At 35.6% G+C, this 22,520-nt stretch overlaps 1 protein-coding gene across 1 annotated transcript; it reads left to right on the top strand.

The window, feature by feature from the left end:
* Window positions 1-20,357: 20,357 nt before the first annotated feature.
* On the top strand, window positions 20,358-21,644 carry LOC141620576 (uncharacterized). Its single transcript, XM_074437411.1, has 6 exons — window positions 20,358-20,519; window positions 20,582-20,810; window positions 20,922-21,019; window positions 21,155-21,278; window positions 21,376-21,395; window positions 21,462-21,644. The coding sequence occupies exons 1-6, from the start codon at window positions 20,358-20,360 to the stop codon at window positions 21,642-21,644; spliced, it is 816 nt and encodes a 271-aa protein (XP_074293512.1).
* The last annotated feature ends 876 nt before the right edge of the window (window positions 21,645-22,520 follow it).

Below are 22,520 nucleotides of genomic sequence, written 5' to 3'. Positions count from 1 at the left end.
ATGCTATGAGTATGATTGCACGTCTCATCAAATGGAATCGAAACACGAGAAAGGTAAATATCAAGAACTTTCGAATGCCTAATTTAAATTTTGCCTAATTTTAATCTTCTTTTCATTAGATTTTGTCTCGGAGTGATTTTTACGTAACAGTATTTCCCCCCGTTTTTTTTGTAGGATTATCAGTAGGTGTTATTTTCTAAACACTTGAGTCGAGTGATGTGCAAAAGGAGTGGCCGATGACGTAAACCAACATTCGAAACACTAAGCCATTTTTTTGATCTGATTCCTTGAGTCAAGTGATGTGCAAAGGGAGTAGACCCTGGAATATTAGATTCTTGGTACATATTAGATTCTGGAATATGTAATACACTTAGTCTTGAGAGTACATATTAGATTTGGAAATATGTAAGTCGTGTAAGAAATGAAGTCATGTTTCTGGACTAATTCTGGAAACATGTCACGAGGCAACGAAAACGAGAGACAATTTTCAAAATTGGACAACAAAAAGATCGTACGTAAATCTCTCTTACATCTTACATGCATTAAAACATGTTCCACGTGCATGAAATAACAGTGTGCATGCATGAAATATGTAAGTCATATGTCCAGAGTCAAATCTTAAAGTAATCTCAAGTGAACTTTTAAAATGTTGCATTTTCATTTAGATTTTGGAATTTTATTATTAACTTCGACGGTTGGAGATGTGGTAGCAAAGAAGGATGTAGTGGTGAATCACATTTCTCCGGTTTCTTAATACTTGTCTTAATCTTGCATTAGAAAACGTTCTAAGTGCATGAAATAACCATGAAAGTGCATCATAAAACCATGTACATTTCTCCGGTTTCTTAATATTTTCGCTCGGATCGTCACTTTGAATTTTAAAAACTTGTCGTACACGAAGATTCATTTCAATTGATCACATTTGAGTTTCTCATTTTAGATTACCAAATCTGGTGAAAAAGTGAATAAATTAATCGCCTTAAGGTTTCTTGATACTCGCCTAATGTGTGCATGAAATAACGTTCTTTGTGCATGAAATACATGTGTATGTGCATGAAATACCGTTGTATGTGCACGAAATAATGGTGACAGGAAACTCACGTTTTACATTCTATAAGTGTTACATTCATCAAATAAAATAAAAAATCCCGAATTATTCAATAAGGCAAATGTCCAACATCTATCAAATAAAATAAAAAGTCCCGAATTATTCAATAAGGCAAATGTCGAATGCTTTAAATATTCTTTAAAAAAAATTACTCTACTCATTGTCGGTTGTCCTTCGGTCACAATTCCTGCTGTCGTGGTTCGCCATCTCCCCACAAGCCCTGTATTTTCTTAGCGCTTTCTTGTTCATTTCCCCAGCTCGTTCTCTTTGTGAGACCAGCTTTTTTCCCGAGCCTTTGTTTTTGCACTGCCTTGGAGGCAAAACCTTAATCTCACTAGGGATGCTTGTTCCTAAAAGCATCCCAATTTCAGTAATCTTATCCTTTACCTTTGCAACACCAGTATTGCCACTTTCATCAGGGGCATTTTTTACTCTTTCCTTAAACTCACGCAAAATCCCAAGCAACTCATCACAATGCCAAGGACTCTGTTCAACGAATGCCACACAAGTAAACAACTCTGACCATAACTCACCAACTTTGTTTTTCTGTACATCCATTGATGTACAATCAGCAAGCAACCGGCCACTAGGGCCGACGATTGGCTGGCAGGTTGCTAGTTTGCTCCACCGACTAAGTAGGTAGTCACTTGGAACTTTCTGAATTCCCCGATCTTTAAAGACACACAGAGCATGTCGACAGAGTACTCCATGTCTTTCAAACTTCTTGCAAGTGCATACCACTGAAACATCATCCTTCTTAAAACCAACCTTATATGTTTCGTTTCGAACTTGATCTATGATATCTGTGTACAGAATTGGATAGGTTTTATCTTTTTCTTTATCCCCAACACCACATGAATAGCAAGCTGCTTCGCCTTCCTTTTGAAACTCGCCGAAAATTGTTGGAGTGTAGATTTCTGATGCATGCTTTTCTAGGGCTAATGGAGTCGACAACTGGGGGAAGGAATTTTTTTATTGTGCAACGAGTTTCGAATGAGTCCATCTTTGTGCATCCAGCGCACTCTCAAATCTCATCCAAAACTCAACTAGGGTTAAATTAGGATTAGTGAAATTGCTGAAAAAGTGGTTTTCTGACTCTGACCCGGAGGTTGTTCTCATCAAACCTCCTAAAAACAGGTCGCGAAAGTAAGCTGGAACCCACATATTTCTAGGCTGTACTTCTCCTTAAGCCACTCGTTATCCGACAACCCATGAGATTCAACTAGTGTTGTCCACCTTTCCTCAAATTCAGGCGGCTTCACATCTTCGCTCCAAACACATCGGTTTATCTTCTTCAGAAACTCAGTATCTTTACATATTACAGGCCCGACCTTCTCAGGCAACTTTTTCAATATGTGCCACATGCAATATCTGTGTTGCACCTTGTCTTTCCAGGCTAATTTCATTCCTTCTTCTATCCCCGCATCTTCATCAGTTATCATACAAACTGGATGACGACCCCTCATAGCCTCTACGAATTTCGTAAATAGCCAAGCAAAGGAGTCCTTGCTCTCATTAATAATAAGTCCAGCCCCAAATGTCACGCATCTCTTATGATTATCCACCTCCATGAAAGGGCCAAATATCATCCTATACTTATTTTTTCTAAAGGTCGTATCAAAAGAGGTCATGTCCCCGAATAGCAAATAGTTTTTAATACTAATAGGGTCAGCCCAAAACACATGTGACAATCGACCTATCTCGTCTACCTCAAAATCAAAATAAAAAGATGGACACATGTGTTTTATCTTCATAAAATGCTCAATAAGCATTTGAGCATCCCCATCTGATAAATAATTTTTGATATCTCTAGAAAAGTTCTTAAATTCTTATAATGACGCACCCACATTCCTATAACCTCTAACATACTCCTTTGAACAACCTATACGACTTAACTGGACCTATGTTATTTTTGGAGTTGTCAATTATCATTTTTTTTTTGTGAACTACATTCAACTTTCTCGTTTGTGTCAAATGTACCATTGTTGAGGGTGTTTATATGATTATAATCTTCATGAAAACCATAAATTTGGTATTTACCCATATCAGGACCTTCCTCCAAAATTCGCTTAAATTTTATACAAGAAGGACATTCTATCCTAGTCCTTTGCCTCCGGTGATTTTTCCCTTTCGCTTCACATACTCCAGCCTTATTACACACAACTTTTTTATGCTTAACGACACTCTTTTTAGACTTTTGTGAGCTTAATCTAGTCACAAACCCACATTCTTTTGCATATGCATCATAAAACTCAACACCTAGTTCAAGCTTATCGAATAGCATACCAATAACAGGCTTAAGATGGATGAGACACTTAAAAACCCGATTCGTGTTGCTTGAAGAACCTTTTGCTGCCTCCTCATCCTTTGCTTCCTCTACTATGATATCTGCATATGTGGTGCAATTAAAGTAAGAAAGATGAGGGATACAAAAAGAATATGAATTACACTCTCACAAATTTGTGTTACTGGATAATCCAAGTACACTCCCCCTGACCATAAACATTCTATTACAGCACCGTTCTAACCTTATTTGATGCACATTGAACCTTATTTCATGCACACTTAACCTTATTTCATGCATGTACAGAGGACGGGTATCCTAAAAACTAAGCCTAATTGCACAAAAAAAAGTTGAAAACATCAAGCAACTACCAGTTAGACAACCAAGAATTGGGATCGCTACCAACTTTTTTATAATAATAACTAAGACAACCATGAAACTCATAACTTTAGGATGAACAAAATTGTACCTTCAACAAATTTGAAAGTCACAACTTCATCCACATCATGTTCAACTGCTATTGCAGATATTTCTAATATAGGCTGACATGCATTAGCTTCAACAGTCACTCCTTCGTTTGTAATGACATTTGAAGAAGTTTGTGATAGTATTGAGCAGTTGTCATTGTCATTATTCTTTTGCAAGAAATGTCAAAAATTAAATAAGCAACAATACAACAGTATAATTCATGAAATTGAGTCTCTGATTTTAACAAATGCAGGCAATTTCACAATTTCTCCAACCCTAATTTGTCAATTAAGCCAAATTGATTCACAAAATCACAGTTTGATGCGCCTAAACAGGAATTTGATGCACATAAACAAGAATTTGATGCACAAAAACGGTCTCTAGTGTCCTGATTACAACAAATTTAGGTGATTTTTCAATTTCTCCAACCCTAATTTCTCAATTTCCCTAATTTAATTCATGAAATCCTAAATTCAGAAGCATAATTTATCAATCCAGAAACTTAATAGACGAATCAAACCCTAATTTCATGCTTACAACAAATTTAGGTAATTTCTCGAATTCCCTAACCCTAATTTCTCAGTTTCCCCAATGTAATTGACGAAACCCTAAATTCAGAAACATAATTCATCAATTCAGAAATCTAATCGATGAATCAATCCCTAATTTCATGAACAATCTAATTTAATCGACTAATTCAACTAATTTCACAGCAAATAATCATCAAGATCGAAATTTTACCTCGAATTTAAAGGCTTCATTGATTGAAGCAGCGTCGAAAGGTTGATTGTCGAAGAATTTATCGTTCGATTGTAGAGAAAGATAAGGTTTGATTATGAAAGAGGCGATGGCGGAAGGTTTTGATAGTCAACGAGACGAGTTGAAGAGAGAGAAAGAATGATGAGAGAGAAGCAGAATTAGAAAATGACTGAGATTACGGGGGTTTGGGGGGGACGCGCGAAAAAAGTTTGGGGTTTGGTTAAGTTAATCTCTGTGTATTATTAGATCCAAGGGTTGTTAAGTGGTTCTCATTATATGGGTGGTTCTCACCGGATCCCGACCATATATATATATATATATATATATATATATATATATATATATATATATATATATATATATATATAGAGAGAGAGAGAGAGAGAGAGAGAGAGAGAGATAAGTGTATTCTTATTCCATTATGAGGGTATATATACACATATAATAATGGTAGAATTTCCATAAGGTAATATATTCTATAATCCTATAAGATATGGGCATCCATATAATAATAATATTTCATAACACTCCCCCTTGGATGTCCATTACTGAAGAACATGCCTCGTTAAAAATCCTTACTAGAAAAACCTTATGGTAAAAATGCTAGAAAGGAAAAGAGTACAATAATCTTCAAACACTCATAATAATAGATGCCTCGTTAAAACCTTTCCATGGAAAACCCAGTGGGACAAAAACACACTACTACAGATACAGCCTATAACAACGGGTAAAAACCGTTGTAAAATAAAAAAGCGGACGTTGTTAAAGCGACCGTTGTAGAAGGTATTTACAACGGTTTGCTTATTTAGTGAAACCGTTGTCTAAAGTATTCACCACGGTTAAAAGCCGTTGTTGTTGGGTGTTCTCCGTTGTGGAAAGTGTTTCAAAATTTTGGAGGGAATAATATAACAACGGTTGTCGTATGTATAACCGTTGTTGTAACTTTCCCTCCAAAATTATGAAGTCTTTTGACAACGGGTTTATGTTACATACCCGTTGTTGAAATTGTTAGTAACAACGGTTCTTTGTTTAATACCCGTTGTTGTAATTTTACCTCCAAAATTGTGAATACTTTTAACAACGGTTCTTTGATTAAAACCTGTTGTTGAATATTATCTTGGGTATTTGTAAATGTCATTCACAACGGTGTTAGTTTTATTAACCGTTGTGAAAGGTATTCACAACGGTTTTTTTAGTAACCGTTTTATTACGTACACCTAATGTTCTCAAAATTAAATTTGTTTCATGCCATTCAAAAAACCTGCATATATCAAAGAAGACCATATACCAAAGACCAAAGATAAATCATAGTGGGTTCATCAGAACTCAATAGATTCAATTCAACCACATACAACAGCAGCATCATATATATATATATATATATATAATTACAAGGAGTTGAATTTACATGAACTAATTAATCATTCCCTAACTTCAACAAAAAAATTACTAATAAGCTGATCTAAACTGTGAGTATAGTATCATGCATTTCTATCTATATATATTCTAAGACGTAGTTGCCCCACATGTCTCTTACCTCGTCTATATCTATACTTGAGTATTTCTCAATCTGTTGTGACTGGTTGATTACATACTACGGAAAAAACAAAGAGAATACATTATGGTATATATAGCAACAAGCAAGACAACATTAGCAACATCATGGTATATATAGCAAAGAATTGCAAAACATTAGCTCTAATTTAAAAAAAAAGTAATAAACACATGTTTAAATTATTACTAACCCTTTCTGGAATAACGAGATATCTTCGCCTAATAATCTCCAACATGAACCGACAAGCGTAGTATCCACATTGTATGCTATCTGGCTGGCGAGGGGCCTATTATTACATAAAAAAAACAGACGAGAGAAGGCTCACATCAGAATCTTAAACTTTAGGTATTGTATTAGTATTAAACACAGGTTTTTGCACTTAATGTTATTGTATTTGAGCACGTACCCCTGTTATCGTAATAAAATCAGGGCCAACATCAGAATCGTTCGTGGGTTGATCCTCCTCGTTTGCTCTTTTCTTCTTAAAGGCCCTTTTTTTAAAAAATAAAAAAGGAGGCAGAAACTAATTTTTTTAGGGGCAAAAATATGAACGAGCTTTTTTCTATAAATAAAAATTGAAAATGTTATTATAAATAAATCAGTATTATAAACTTACATTTTAATCAAGTGCTTAAAAGTCTCGCTTGGTTGATGATGTAAAGAGTCCAACCAGAAAACTTTTTTCTTTGTCGGCATGATGGCTGCTAGCACCCAATGAGTCCTACATCAAGAGACATCATCATTATTAACAAGTACATATATTAGTTATGAAAATGCAATTGTAGGGGAAACGTAATATTAATTTGTTTATTACCCTTTTTCATTATAAACGCCAAAAATCGCTTCTTGGTTGTCGCCAATTCTTTGAGCAATATAATCTACCCGTTGTTCGAACGAGAAATCCGGAATAAATAAAGATAAAACATAGGGGCACATGAATCCGTATTGATCAGATGGAATATTCTTCTCGGGGATCACTCTGGTTTGCAATATCCTACATTATTACGGTATTAATTCCGGTATTTAAAACACTATCTACCTAGTAGTCGAATATTAGACTATGAAATTATTTATTAAGAAACTTACTTCATCCAAACAAATATGTGTGCTATATCAATCTGGTCTAGTCCAAATTGTACGGCTAGCGAGATCCCATGATATGCATGCTTGGCGCTCAGCCCCTAGAATATCCTCCTCGAGCGGAATAATTATCGGTTGCTCGGAGGCTATGCGATGGCCACCTCCTCCTCATACGATCTCATCATCGTCCCCGTTCTTACTTTTTGCATGTAATCCTTCCCTTTATATTTTGTGGAGTTTATACTCCTAACTTTCACTACTGGAAAGAATGAGTCTTTGATGTGGTGCTACTACCACCATCCTACACATGTAGTATAGATAATTAAAATAATAAAAAATCCAAAGGTAACATATCCTAGTTGGAGTAATAAAAATAAAAGCGTACTTAATTAAATACCTCGTCAACCCGCTTCTCTTTCAATGATGAGGTAGTAGTAGCAGTAAGGCCTGGGACTTAGGCTTATCGGTCTTTTTTGTCCCCTACACAAAATTACCATGCTTTTTATAAATACAGACAAAATATAAATAAAGGGGCGAGGTTAATTTTTTAAAAAATGGAGAAGTTAATTAAATACATACCTCATCAAGTTGTTGTGAAGTCGAGGTTGTTGGCATGTCTGTGGACTTAGGCTTATCCGCCAAAGCCGGCCTTTTTGTTCCCTACAAAAAAAAAATAACATATAAATTTAACATATAAAAACATTCAACAATTAAAAATGTAACACATATATATATATAAAGGTATTTCTTCTAACCCCAATCGCTTTCCATTTGCTCGGGAGGCGGCGGAGATATCTTCGCCAAGTAGATGTGAGTATTAGGCCATTGGATGAAACTTCCAAGCGCATCTCCCAGAATGGGAATGTCGTCACGAATGGGACAGGCGGTGGAAAGTTTTCATGGCCTGGAAAGACTGTAGTTATCTCTACTATTGTATGATTCGGCAAAAGTTTTTCGCCATGAATAACTACGCTTTCATTCTGCAGATTTGTTTTCTACGAGATCCCGGCCAACACGCACATGTGGCTTTTCGATTCTATTAGGGTCAAGGCAAGAATAACGGCCTATTGTTTACGGCCTAAAGAATATACACATACATATACATTATTATATATATCTTTGCAAAAACGCTTCAAAATTCAAAAGATTTTGCAAAAACGCTTTGTCTCAGGCCGATTTTTGCACAAACTTCAGCATTCATATAAATTTAACTAATTAAACACTTCATGCACACCTTCAAAACAGGAACCGACTTGAAGGGGATGTATCTTTGTTTTCCATCACCGTCTTCTCATCAAGTTGCATCTCCTTTTCAGACCCATTATTTACCTAATAAAATTAACCAATTCAATGGCACCATGTCGAAAGTTGGCGGTGAACACACCCCCTGATCTTACCCAAAAAAAAAAAAAAAAGAAAAATAAGGAAGTATATTAGGTACACGATCGGCTTTAGTTGTTACAACTTGAAGCATTATTAGGTACCGATCTTTCGAATCTCGTTGACCGATACTTCCTTCTCATGTATTGCCAAGGTAGTAGCGGCCTCTTCACCAATCTGTTGTACCTTATTATTACCCCCTTTAGAAATGACATCCTCCATCATCTTCACTTCTTCTTCGGAAAGCTTACCTCCAAAGATTCACTTTAGTAGTACGGATGCCATTAATCAAGTCGCTTGCCAAGAATGTAATGTGTCAGCAATTTTTATCCCAACAATAACATGTGAATTGAACTTAAATGAAAATAATAGAATAAATGTTACCATGTCAGCGTTCTCAGACTTAGTCTTCCTTTTCTTCTTTATCTGGGCAGTTTTCCCATAATATTTCGTTACTCCAACCTGTAACGGGACGCCCCTCAAACGACCTGGATGTTCGGGTCGGCCGATCGCTCTAGCAAGAACGTCATTACGACCACTGGGAGTGAATTTCCCTTCTTCTACCTCTTTCAATACGTTATCCTATAATATATTAAATAAACTTCAAATTATATTTGTGACTAAAATAATAAAGTTAGTAATGAACTCGTCTTAATAAAATAATGCTTACTATGTTGGCCAAAACTTCCACATCGTATTTGTCATGCGACGACCGGGATCCTTTAGGCGTGTGCCCATGTTTATAAGTTACATGCCGATCCACCTCTTTCACTCCCTTTGCCACCTACACATTAACATGGTAACATTTATACACGTAAATGTGTATCAATGCAAGTCCAAGTGTGATTAAAAAAATAAAGTCTCACAGGGCAATAATGCATGCTACTTACGAGGTCCTCTTCTATCTTTCTGTAACCGCCTCGAGAACCATAGAATTTCCCCTTCTTGCATGAAATGTTAGCACGATTTCTTTTGCTAACGGCCTTCAAATAATTATATAAAAGCGCAAGTAGATGAGATAATAAAAAGATTATATAAAGGACTCATTAATTAAAAAAATGATAGGTAAATCGTTAAAAGGCGAGGATATTTAACCTGAAACTTCTCAGTAGTTCTCATCTTTTGAAAAGATCCCATTCTTCCTGCTTGATGGTGGGACACTTGTTTTCCGGTGGGCTCTTACGCATCTCCCCCGTTGCCTTGTCCACATACAACCAATCCCTAGCAACGCCACACTTCCACTGCCTGTGGACATCAGCTGCCTTATGCATTAAATACTCATCATGACTTTCATCGGGTATAATAAAGCCTTCCTTTATACGAGCCAAGTATAACTCCGCCAATTTTGGATTCAAACTTTTAACATCCTCTAAATGGATAGGCACAAACTGTCTTGTGCAAGCACCAATCCAACTGGAGAAAAGACCCGCATTTGGACCAAATGAGGGAAACCCTTCTCACTCCATGTTATTTCGAACACTGCTTTAGCGGCTATAGCTGCAAGGACTTTCTTGCACTTCGTAGCACCCCTCTCACCAGGCTTATTATCACCAGGCTCATTATTCTTTTGACTTCTTTTACGTTTTTCACCCATGATAATCCTAAAAACCAAATATGAATGATATAGCTGGATATGAACAACTTAACAACGTACATGCTGAGTATTATCTAAAACCCTAAACCCTAATAGGAATGAAAATTTAAAACAACAGATTGAGCTTCTAAAATCCTAAACCCTGATAAGAGGAGTAAAGTAGATGATGCGGGATGATAAAGATAACAAAGAAGACGAAAAACAAACAAATGCATGAAAAAAGAAACAAGATGATCGTCTTAAAACCCTAATGACGAAACACAAAATTAAAGTGAACATACCTGTTGATGATGATGATAAAGAGAACGAGGGATGATAAGGGAAGGCAACGGAATCGGGTTTAAAACTCGGGCGACGAGAATGTAAAAAGCGAGGAAGAGAGAAGGATTAACACAGGATACCAACGGTTGGAGTAATAATGTTGTGTGTGTTAGTTTGTGTATGGCATCTTTGGATGGGTTTCTATATTAGTTTTTTATTAAGACAAACTATTAACAACGGGTGCTCAAAGAAGAACCGTTGTTATATGTTAATAACAACGGGTCAATAAAAGTCAACCGTTGTCAAAAGTTTATTACAACGGGTAAAATATACCCGTTGTAATATATTTTCACCAAATTTGCGCCAAAATGAAATATGTCAAAAAATAATTGACAACGGGTAGAGGTACTACACCCGTTGTTGAAAGTATTAACAACGGGTAATTTAAATATAACCGTTGTTATTGTTGAACCTCTTTTTTTAAAAAATTATCAGAATTCCATTACAGGTCAAACTGTAACAATACATTATTCAAAGAATTTCAACACCAAAGATCCACATCTAATAATAAGATCAAGAAAATAAGACAACTTACACCAAAGATGCATGCATATACTCGTATGTGTCCCGATGAACTATCTCGGGATCGGGGACGTTTCTTGGATGTCATAGTTTCTTCGTTAACCCAAATACCTTCACCATGGTCATCACGCATATAGATGCTTTCAGTGTCCTCATGATCAGTGTCAACATCGTCGAAATAAGATACAGTGGTAGACTGATCCATTCCCTCAAAAACGACATCCTGATCATCCTCATTATTATCGGATGGACTACTCCTTCTTTTCCTTATAGACAGTACAATGCACCACTTCTTATCCATAGGATCGGTGACATAGAACACTTGTTTAGCTTGGGATGCCATTATGAAAGGATCATCCTTATTATTGCCAACCTTACCCAGATTGACCAACGTAAATCCCATCTTATCCTTTCGGACACAATGGATGTTGTTATCAACCCAGTTACATCGAAACAAAGGCATTGTGAAATCAATGTAATCTAGTACCAATATTTCTTGAATAACACCATAATAAAGGCATTTTCCCCAAATAGGCTTTTTATCTTTTGAAGTAGCAAAGTGCATTGCCTCAAATTCTGAACTCACACCACTATTTTGCATTGTGCTCACCTCATCTTGCTCGCGGGTGTAAAAAGTATATCCATTAATGGCAAAACTGTTGTAAAAGGTGACCCTGGCATTTGGACCTAAACCAAGACGTAGTAACCTAGGAGAGATGTCATCACCAGTTTGATCAAGTACAATAATAAGACAATATTCCTAAACCACTCTGGAAACGTCTTCGTATGCTCGGTCGCAATCCACTTCTCGGTCTTGTTTTGGTGATCGTATTTGAGCTCATCTTTGTGTTGTTGAATATAAGGTTGCACCTCATCTTCGTTGTTTAGCACATACATGTGTGCTAAATGCAACATTTCACGTGTCACAATTTTTTCAACCCGGCCCCTAATACCTTTTCCCGTCATCCAGTCACTATGACGATTCTTAGGAACGCCAATCAACTCCTTCGGGGAGAGATGAGCGTAACAATATGAAAGAGCTTCGTCTAAAATAGCGCGTTCAGCAATACAACCTTCTGGACGATACCGATTAGATGTATAGTCCTTGTAGACTTTCATCAATCTTTCGAAAGGATACTGGTATCTCAAGTACACGGGCCCAAGGTACAAAATCTCCCTAACCAAGTGAATGGTCCGATGAATCATGATAGTGAAGAAAGAGGGTGGAAAATACATTTCCAACGACAAAGAGAGGTTACAACGAGGTCCCGCAATGAATCCGCGTCATCGGGATCGATGACTTTCTCGCATATGGACTGGAAGAAGAGACAGAATCTAGTTATAGCATATCTTACCTTTTCAGGTAAAATGGAACGAATAGCCACAAGTAGTAATTGTTGCATCAAAGTGTGACAATCATGTGACTTTAACCCGATGAGTTTTAGGTCTTGCATCGACACTAGGCTTTTGATGTTCGACGAATAACCATGTGGCACTTTAATTCCATTCAAGCATGCACAGAACTCTTTTCTCTCATTCCGTGAAAGGGTAAAAGCTGCTGGCGGTAAAAATGTACGATTACCTCTCTTCTGTGGTGCCAACTCTAGCCTAATACCCATCATTTTCATATCTTCCCTAGTCGGCGTTATCCTTTGTTTTACCAGAACATTCGTAAGGGTATTGATAATATTATCACGGACATTTTTCTCAATGTGCATGAAATCGAGGCAATGCGACCTCCGTGTCGGGCCAATATGGAAGTTTATCAAAAAATATGGATCTTTTCTTATACCCACGAGTAGACAATTTAGAGCCGCTCTTCTTCCCATAATCTATCTCAATATGCTTTACTTTCCGATAAACTTCATGCCCACTCAAAATTCTAGGAGGTTGACGAAGTTCTTGTCTTCCATTGAATGCTTTCTGCATCTTGCGATAACAATGGTCATGAGACAAGAACCTCCTATTTCCCATATACACATACTTACGAGAAGACTTCAAGTATTCGGACTCGATATCCTCCCCACACAATGGACAAGCCTCTTTCCCATGAACTGTGTGCCCGAAAAGGTCGCCATAAGCCGGATAGTCGGTTATTGTACACAATAACATCGCTCTCAAATTGAAAGTTTCGTTCTTATATGCATCAAATACTTCTATCCCACTATCCCACAACAATCGCAAATCATCTAGAAGAGGTTCCAAATATACATCTATATCATTTCCAGGTTGTTTAGGGCCGGAAATTAACAACGACAACATCAAATACTTTCTTTTCATGCACACATATGGAGGTAAGTTATAAATAGCCAACACTACTGGCCAAGTACTATGTTGGCTACTCATGTTTCCGTGTGGGTTCATTCCATCAATGGACAGCGCTAGACGTAAGTTTCTAGGTTCATTGCCGAACTCGGGATACTTAGCGTCGAACGATTTCCATTGCATACCATCTGCAGGGTGTCTTAGCTTTCCATCATTTATTCTTCCTGTTTCATGCCAAGTTAACATTTTTGCATCATCGGGATTCGCATAAATCCTTATGACTCTTGGTATCAATGGAAAATACCACAACACCTTAGCCGGATCCCTTCCTTATCCTTATAACGCCACTCCAAACATTTAGGGCAATTGGTTAAGTTTTGATATAATTTCCGATACAATATGCAATCATTTGGACATGCATGTATTTTCTCATATTTCATACCCACTCCTCTTATTAGTTTTTTCGCCTCATATGTCTTAACAGGTAGAACATTACCATCAGGAAGCAACTCCTTTATTAAGGCTAAAAAACTAGTGAAACACGTGTCACTCACCCCATTTGCCCCCTTGATATTATACAACTTCACCACAACCGACATTTTTGTGAACTTACAACCAGGATAAAGAGGTGCTTCAGACTCACACAACTTCTCATACATGTTGTTAAGGTCATCCCAATTACTAGTGTCATCACCTACATCTTCAAAAGCAATGGACTCATCATCATTCTCTTCATTATCTATAGACCCAACATTCAACTTCTCTACTTCCAACTCTTCCAACTCAAAAACTCGGCAAACTCAGGATCATCAGTTAGCCTTTCGTGTACCTCAACATCATCTTCTTCAGAGTTATTCTCTTCCTCTAATGATTCCCCATGAAAAATCCAAAGTGTATAGGATCGACTAAATCTCCACTTTTCTAGGTGTATTTTAACGTCCGGAAAAGCCATATAGCTAATATTACCACATCTTTCACAAGGACATGCAATACTAGAAGAACCTTTCAAATTGTTCAAAACGAATTCATAAAATTCAGCTAAACCATCCTTGTAGGTGCGGTCACTCATATTTGCATCAATCATCCAAGTTCGAGTCATTATTCTACATTCGTAATAATAGGCAACTAATTCAGAAAATACAATAATAGGCAAACAAATAAACGAAATTCAGGAAAGCAATTAAGCTAAATTATCAACAAATTAGATAATAACCCAAAAAATCCTATATCTAGTTATAATAAGCGTTGCTAAGAAACATATATATACCTGATTGATAAACACGCGCGATGAGGGAGAGAAGACGTGACAACAGTGACGGAGATGAAGACAGAGAGACGATCAGGGAGGAATGGAGGATGATATAGTAGCAGTATTAGCTTGTGTTTGTGTTTGTAGCGTATAGCAGAATAAAGCAATATGTTGTTCTTAAGATTTTCATAATATTAATAACAACGGTTATTGAGATTACAACCGTTGTTAAAAAGTATTAAAAACGGGTTCTAATATAACCGTTGTGATTACTTTTCACTAATTTGGCGCCAAACCATTAACAACGGTTAAAATTTAACCGTTGTTATTAGTTTTTTCATTAACAACGGTTGTTTAAGTATGACCCGTTGTTAAAACAAATAACAACGGCTAACAACACATAACCGTTGTAATTAAGTTTGGTAAAATTCGCGGAATAAATTATACAACGTGTTTTGATGATTTTCGTGAATAAGCGTTGTTAAAGGGCCGTTGTGGTTGCCTGTATTTGTAGTAGTGCCACAGATAATGAAAAAGAGTACAACGCATGTCAACTCCTCCTAATGATTACATAACTTAATAAATCTTGAATGATCCATGCTTTGACATTACTTCTTGATGATGTTGAAGTAGTACCCATTGTGGTTGATAAGCTTGAATCTTCGGTCAATAAAAATCCACGACAACTTCGATATCATATTTCTTTGAGAACTCACAGTCTGAATATAATCATTTCATAATAACTCTTGGATCTTCATTTCAAATAATACTTCCGTAATAGTGATATAGTTTATCCTCAATAAACGACATAACATTATATGTCTAAAACAATTGTCATCTCAACAATCACGATGACATGACTATAGCGTAATAATGCGCTTATAGTGCTACCTTGTCAAAAACCTTACTAGGAAAACCCATTGGGACAAAAAACCTAGTCAAAGGGAAAAAAGAGTGTAGCTATCACTCCTTAATTCCTTGTCTTAAGGAGAATCAATCCGATAATTATTGAATAAATCATTCAATACTTTTGAGCGATTTTCTTTGCTAAACCACATATGTATGGATTGACATTCTCATTGTAGACTTTACCTACATTATTTTCCAATCGTTATGGTACTTCTGGACCATAAGCTAATTTCACATGTTTAGCAAGAAACTCATTTAAATCTGAATTCCCATATGCTCAAACTTCAGATTGAGACAATAATAATTCCTTCAATTAAACTCTACAAAAGTTTGAATATTCCATTTTGTAAATAATCACGATAACCTTTCAATCGTGTCGTAGAAATTCATATATAATTACGAGTTTCCAAAACTCAATTAATCAACCATCATCATTGGATGATCGTTTATAAGAGGCTCATATAGGGAGTTATCCTCGTTATAATATCTTATAAAATAATATTTTTCTCTTTTAAACATTTATTAACATGTACATGCATATGATATGAAACAAATTTGTAAATAACATATTTTAAAACAATGTAATAATAATGTAAATAGTAAAACTAAATGCAATGATGAACATACTATCTATATGCATATGATGATGACACAAAAATGCAAACTGTACAGTTTCTTTTCCAATATTCATAATTTCGATTGACTCCACGTCAATTGATGGACTTCAGGTCCATGAGCTCATTTATAATCATAGATTATACGTCAACAATAAAATTGGACTTATTTATAAGATCCCCATTATCTAGTCCATTAAATTCCGCGCGCAAATGCATATCGGTTCCTTAACCACATCGATATAATTTCAACATCTCGTGATATTGTCAGTACTGAATCATTGATATCTGAATATATTTGATACCATTCCTTATCTATATATGCCATCTATTATCATTCAGATATTTATGTCACTTCCGAGACATCCAAATTTCTTTACTCCATAGGAGTACCAACTGTCAAGCTTGCCATTTTCTTATTACTTGAAATATGTGAACCGATATGACTCTCACATTACATTTCATGTGTGGTTATTGTTCAATTTGGCAAGAATCTAATATTTTCATTACATATATTTTCTATGACTAATGTATAGCTCGCTACACCATATATAGGGCTAAACTGTCTATAATTAAATCATAGATTTTAATGTAACATATCACATTTTGATAAGGTGACAAAGTGGTATCATAATACATCTCTATAACCAAATGAATACCATCATTTTTAATTCCATGAACCTCTATTTGATGTATTTCATATTGAAAATAAACCGCTGAACTTCAGGTCCAGTTGGGGATAACATACTTGTTTGTTTTTACCAACTTTTCCTTATCATTCTCCCCTTAAGGGGGTAGAAACTATAACCACCTTAGACCTTATTGCTCATATCACCGATGAGAATTTATATGGACATTTTTGTACGATAACAAAATTTCGGGAAGTAACATATAATGCAGTTGAATTTTAAGTGTGCTGAATCACAATGCCCAATTCGGAGACTAACGATTTTCCATATAATAATCAAACTGTGATTTCTACACAATAACTACTCAGAAAAATTATTACTTGACTACAAGCCACTTAATATACTGTCAATCCATCATATGACTTTCTCACAATTTGGAAGAGATTAATAACACTAGTAAAATACGACTTTCTCTTAAGCACTCTAATACAAGTAATACACATGTTATCATCAGTTTGCAGTATATATCAATATAAATATCACGTAGACTTGCACTATGTCACCAAAGGACCCACAAATTTACTAAATGACCCAACAAATCAAACAATAAATAAAGACGCACAAATAGATGAATTATTTACTATTAGTAACAATTCTCATGATTTTTATAATGGTTACTTAAGACCGCTAAAAAGTTCGTTATTGGCAGCATATTAACATCACTGGAAACTATTTTTTTCAGACGAATCAATATCACTAACAGACACTCCATTAAACTAGTTTTTTTTAGTGTAACACATCAAGACATGAATCTTATATTATTATCCAAAAACATGGCATGACCCAAAAATTTCAGGATAGCTACCACATATACGATGTCCAAACAAATTAACAAGCTATGTCAACAAGGGGAACTACTTACCTTTTATTAAAGAAATTCAATAAAATCATAGTAGTAGCAATTTGGTAACTTTAATTTTTTATAGCCTAAGTATTTAAAGCACATGCTATAAAGATAATTTCAGTGATACCCAAGTAACAAGTAATCCAACGAGTAAAAATTATTAAGAATTAAGATCAATGGAATTCTAGATATTCTATATATGCGTATTAAAGCTTTGATAAACGAAAAATACAATCCCTCGGAGTCTCACGTCATTGAGTTAATTATGTAACGAGCTCGCGAAGTAAATCAAACTCATCAATCGTCATAGTATAGTGGTATAATGATGCACACAAAATCTAGTTAGTCATCACGTGGCATTAACTACTAGGATAAAGATTGAGTTACAAGAGTTCTGGATGAGTGTTGATTTTCTAATTTGAACTGATATATTTTATTAATTTTAGGCATAATTGAGATTATTTAGATCCAATAAATAATAAATTGGACATGAAAAACATACCTTATTCAGTTGAATAATAGTGAAATAAGATATGATATACGAACCTCCTGATTATCAAATCTTAATAATATAACCTCCATAGAGTACAATAGTAATTCAAGTAGACCGTACTAGTCAAGATAGTACCCGTTTGAATGCTTAATAATGTTAGAATTAGAGACTTGATGTCATAATTTATATCGATACTTACATTGTGAACTTTTAGACCACAGTTTCAATATTTGTAATTATTATGACCTTCAGGTGTTAATCAGTATGTGTAATCACTATGAACTGTATGAACTGTTGGTCATAGTTTCAATATTTATAAATTCTATGAAATTCATGCCATCGTATGAATACCAAAATTTCAACTCGTATATCATTTTTCCTTTTCTTATATCGAATTTCCAGCGTATACGAGTCTCTGATCTCTGTTACGGCAGAGTTTTTATGAGATGTCACATTCACTCTCAAGAATGAATAAAAATTCATATTCATTATATTGTTCAACTTCCGGTGAACAAGGATCAATTCACAAATAAATTTTCCCTTAATAAAGACTGCTTAAAACTCAATTGCGGTTTTTAAACTCATAGATGTGCACTTCTGGCCATATATACTTATACAATATGAATATATTATATTGATGAAACGGTATTTATTATTATTATAAAACTTTAAATTTCAGATCGAAGTCATAACATGGGCATATCTCTTTATTTTTGTAAAAAAAAAAATGGAACTTCAGGCCCAAAATTATATGATATGTCCCTTTTCAAAATTTGTATATCTCTTGTAACAATACTTCTTTTCAGATACATGAATCAAAATCTTGACGATTATCAAACAAAATTAAGTAATACTTATACATATATGGAAGAAAATTGTACTAGGAAAACTTACTTGGGAATGATTTAGTGTGATAAACACTTTGTTGTGTGGCCATCTTAATGATTATGTCTTCCCCATAACCGTGTGTTTTCAATCCATTTTTTTATGACGGTTTTAATTAATAAGCGTTTCGTGCTGATAACGTGTTGTGGAATAAATATAAGAGAATTGTAGAGAGGAGTTGGAGAGAATATATATATATATATATATATATATATATATATATATATATATATATATATATATATATATATATATATATATATATATATATATATATATAGAGAGAGAGAGAGAGAGAGAGAGAGAGAGAGAGAGAGAGAGAGAGAGAGAGAGAGAGAGAGAGAGAGAGAGAGAAAAGTGTATTCTTATTCCATTATGAGGGTATATATACACATACAATGGTAGAGTTTCCATAAGATAATATTCTATAATCCTATAAGATATGGACATCCATATAATAATAATATTTCATAACAAATAGTAAGTACTAATAAATTTTTTCCAACAGATTTTTAGTCTCAGCATATATAAGTTTGGACAAACTTCCTTGTTAGAGACCTTAAATAGAAAATAAACTCCCAAAGTTGGTATTAGGACAAGTAGTAATGCTCTCCACCAGAAGGTGAAGAATGCATAGCTTTGGATTTTGGAATGTTAGGAGTCTCAATAAGCAAACTAAGCAGAGATATTTTAAATGGTTCCTCTATATATGGCTGGGCTTTTTGGACTCCTTGAGACAAAGTTAAAAACTCTGTCTCAGAATAGTATTAAAGGGATATTACCTGATGGTTGGTGTTTAAGTACTAATAATAGATGACATCCTGGAGGTAGAATCTGGGTTATCTGGAATCCTTCTGTGTTTCAAGTTGATTTTCAAGACTATAGTTCTCAATGCATACATATGAAAGTGCTTGAGCTATCTTCTAATATTTGCTTTCATCTTAGTATGGTTTATGCCTTCAATGCTCTAAATAATAGAGTACTCTTTGGAATCAACTGTTACAAATTGCTTCTTCTATATCTAATTCCTGGCTTGTCTATGGGGATTTCAATTGTGTTTTATCTCCGGCAGAGAGGCTAGGTGGGTCTACTAGCTTTACTGAGATAAATGACTTCCAGAATTGTTTAAATGTTTGTGGACTGGTAAATAGTATTGTAGTGGGACCTTTATTTCTTTACTTGGAATAATAAACAAGATGCTGCTATCAGAGTGTGTTCCAGATTAGATAGGGCCCTAGTCAATTGCGAATGGGTGGATCAGATGGAAATGTATGCTCATTTCTTACCTGAAGGGGATTTTGATCACACTCCCTGTATTTTAAAGATTAAGGTACTAAAATGTATCAAGTGGTTACCAAACTGAAGGCTCACAAACAGCATCTTAAGGGCTTTAACAGAGATAATTTTTCAAATGTTGAGACCTCTGCCATGATTGCTCTAAAGCAACTGGAATATATTCAAGAGCAGTTGAGTGGTGATCCCTTGAATCCTGACTTGATTGTTAAAGAGCAACTTGCTACATAAGAATAAAGAGAATTGCAAGCTGCTTGACTTATTTGCAGCAAAAAGCCAAAACTGCCTGGATCAAAGATGGAGATTTCAACACTAAGTACTTTCATGGTGTGATAAAAAGTAGACAAATGAAAAACCAAGTTCTTCAAATTAAAGATAGGATGGGTAATAACTGTGTTGAACCTCAAGACATCCAAAATGCATTCCTTGAATACTATAAGTGGTTGTTGGGCACAGAGACCATTACCATTCCTGTTAATAGGAGAATTGTTGGGAGGGGTAAGATTTGTACTAATGCACACTGGGATATCTTGATGTGTTCAATAAAAGAAAGCTTCTGAAACAATACTACTGTACTAACCTTAATTCCTAAATGTACTATGCCTGCAGATGTCACCCAGTTCAGGCCCATTGCTTGCTGTAACACCTTGTATAAGATCATCTCCAAGTTAATTAGTGCAAGGTTGGGTGATGTCCTGCCTGATCTGGTGAGTTTAAATCAAGGGGGATTTATTCAAGGTAGGAGTATTATTGAAAATATTCTCATATGTCAAGATTTATGGGGGTTATATAAAAGAAAATCTTGTTCCCCTAGATGTATGTTCAAAATTGATGTAATGAAGTCATATGATTCAGTAAGTTGGAAATTTGTTGAGGAAATGTTAGAAGCTCTGGATTTTCCTGCTCACTTCAGAGAACTAATTATGCTTTGTGTCACTACAGCATCATTCTTAATTTCTTTAAATGGTACCATGTTTGGGTTTTTCCTTGGGAAAAGAGGACTTAGGCAATGAGACCCTATATCACCCCTGCTTTTTACTCTTTGTATGGAGTATTTAAGCAGGATTCTTGAATGTGTTGTTGGTAAGCTTTACTTTAGGTTTCATCCTCTTTGCAAACAACTGAGATTGACTCATCTCATGTTTGCAGATGATCTATGATCTATTGATGTTTACTAAGGGTGACCTTAAGTCAATTATGGTGCTACACAGAGCCTTCTCTTCATTCTCTCATGCTTCTGGTCTAAATATGAATGCAATGAAATCTTGTGCCTATTTTAATGGTATGAGCAAGAAACTGAGGGATGAAATACTGTCAGTCTGGTTTTGTTGAGGGCCAACTTCCATTTAAATAACTTGGTTGTAGTGTAACAACCCCGTCTTACCCGGCCGAGGTAATTGGGAGATGTTACCTTCTCGGTTTCCCGAGGCGGTGAATCGGAGATACAATAAAGAAACATTTATTATAAATGACAAGTTTAGTGATTACAAACCATTAACTATTGAATAAAAATACAACTCATGGCTACTATACTCATCTAACTAACTACACTCGTCGCGTGACTCATCAAGCTCGTCCCGTCTCCCGCGTGCTATCCAAACAATCTCACCTAACTTGCTCCCCATATGACCAAAGGATATCATATGGATCAATACAGGCCACCCCAAAAGAGACAGGTGACAAATACACAGAAACACAAACGTCAGTTTCAATAAGCAAATAAAGTGCGACACGACCCAAGTGTGCGAATATGCAACATGACTACTAATGTGAATGAGTCGCTATCAAACAATCACCACAATGGTACCGGGACACGCCCAGACATACCGACAACCACACTGGTGCCGGGACACGTCCAAACATACCAACAACCACAAACAGGTACCGGGACACGCCCAGATGTACCGGACCCGGAAGCCAACCAGATCCCCTGCCAGACGTCGTGTCTCAACCACATGAGTCCCTTCGTAACTCAAGCCGTTAATGTGCACATCACTCTTGGAGTGGGAAGCTCCAAGAGGCGACTTAAGTGTAAGACGATCTCCCAACCGTCTTACGTCTCCAAAACAACAACAACAACAACAATAACAACAACAACAGCAACAACAACAACAACAACAACAACAACAACAACAACAACAACAACAACAACAACAACAACAACAACAACAACAACAACAACAACAACAACAACAACAACAACAACAA

This window comes from Silene latifolia, chromosome X (assembly GCF_048544455.1).
Source record: "Silene latifolia isolate original U9 population chromosome X, ASM4854445v1, whole genome shotgun sequence".
Taxonomy (NCBI): domain Eukaryota; kingdom Viridiplantae; phylum Streptophyta; class Magnoliopsida; order Caryophyllales; family Caryophyllaceae; genus Silene; species Silene latifolia.
Note: the sequence above shows the minus strand (reverse complement) of the source record. Positions and strands in the feature narration are given on the sequence as shown.

Coding starts and splice junctions, on each gene's coding strand:
- LOC141620576 (XM_074437411.1), top strand. CDS start 20,358: ATGTATCAAGTGGTTACCAAACTGAAGGCTCACAAACAGCATCTTAAG. Junction 20,811..20,921: donor TAGGAGAATTGTTGGGAGGG/GTAAGATTTGTA, acceptor CTATGCCTGCAG/ATGTCACCCAGTTCAGGCCC. Junction 21,020..21,154: donor GTGATGTCCTGCCTGATCTG/GTGAGTTTAAAT, acceptor GATGTAATGAAG/TCATATGATTCAGTAAGTTG.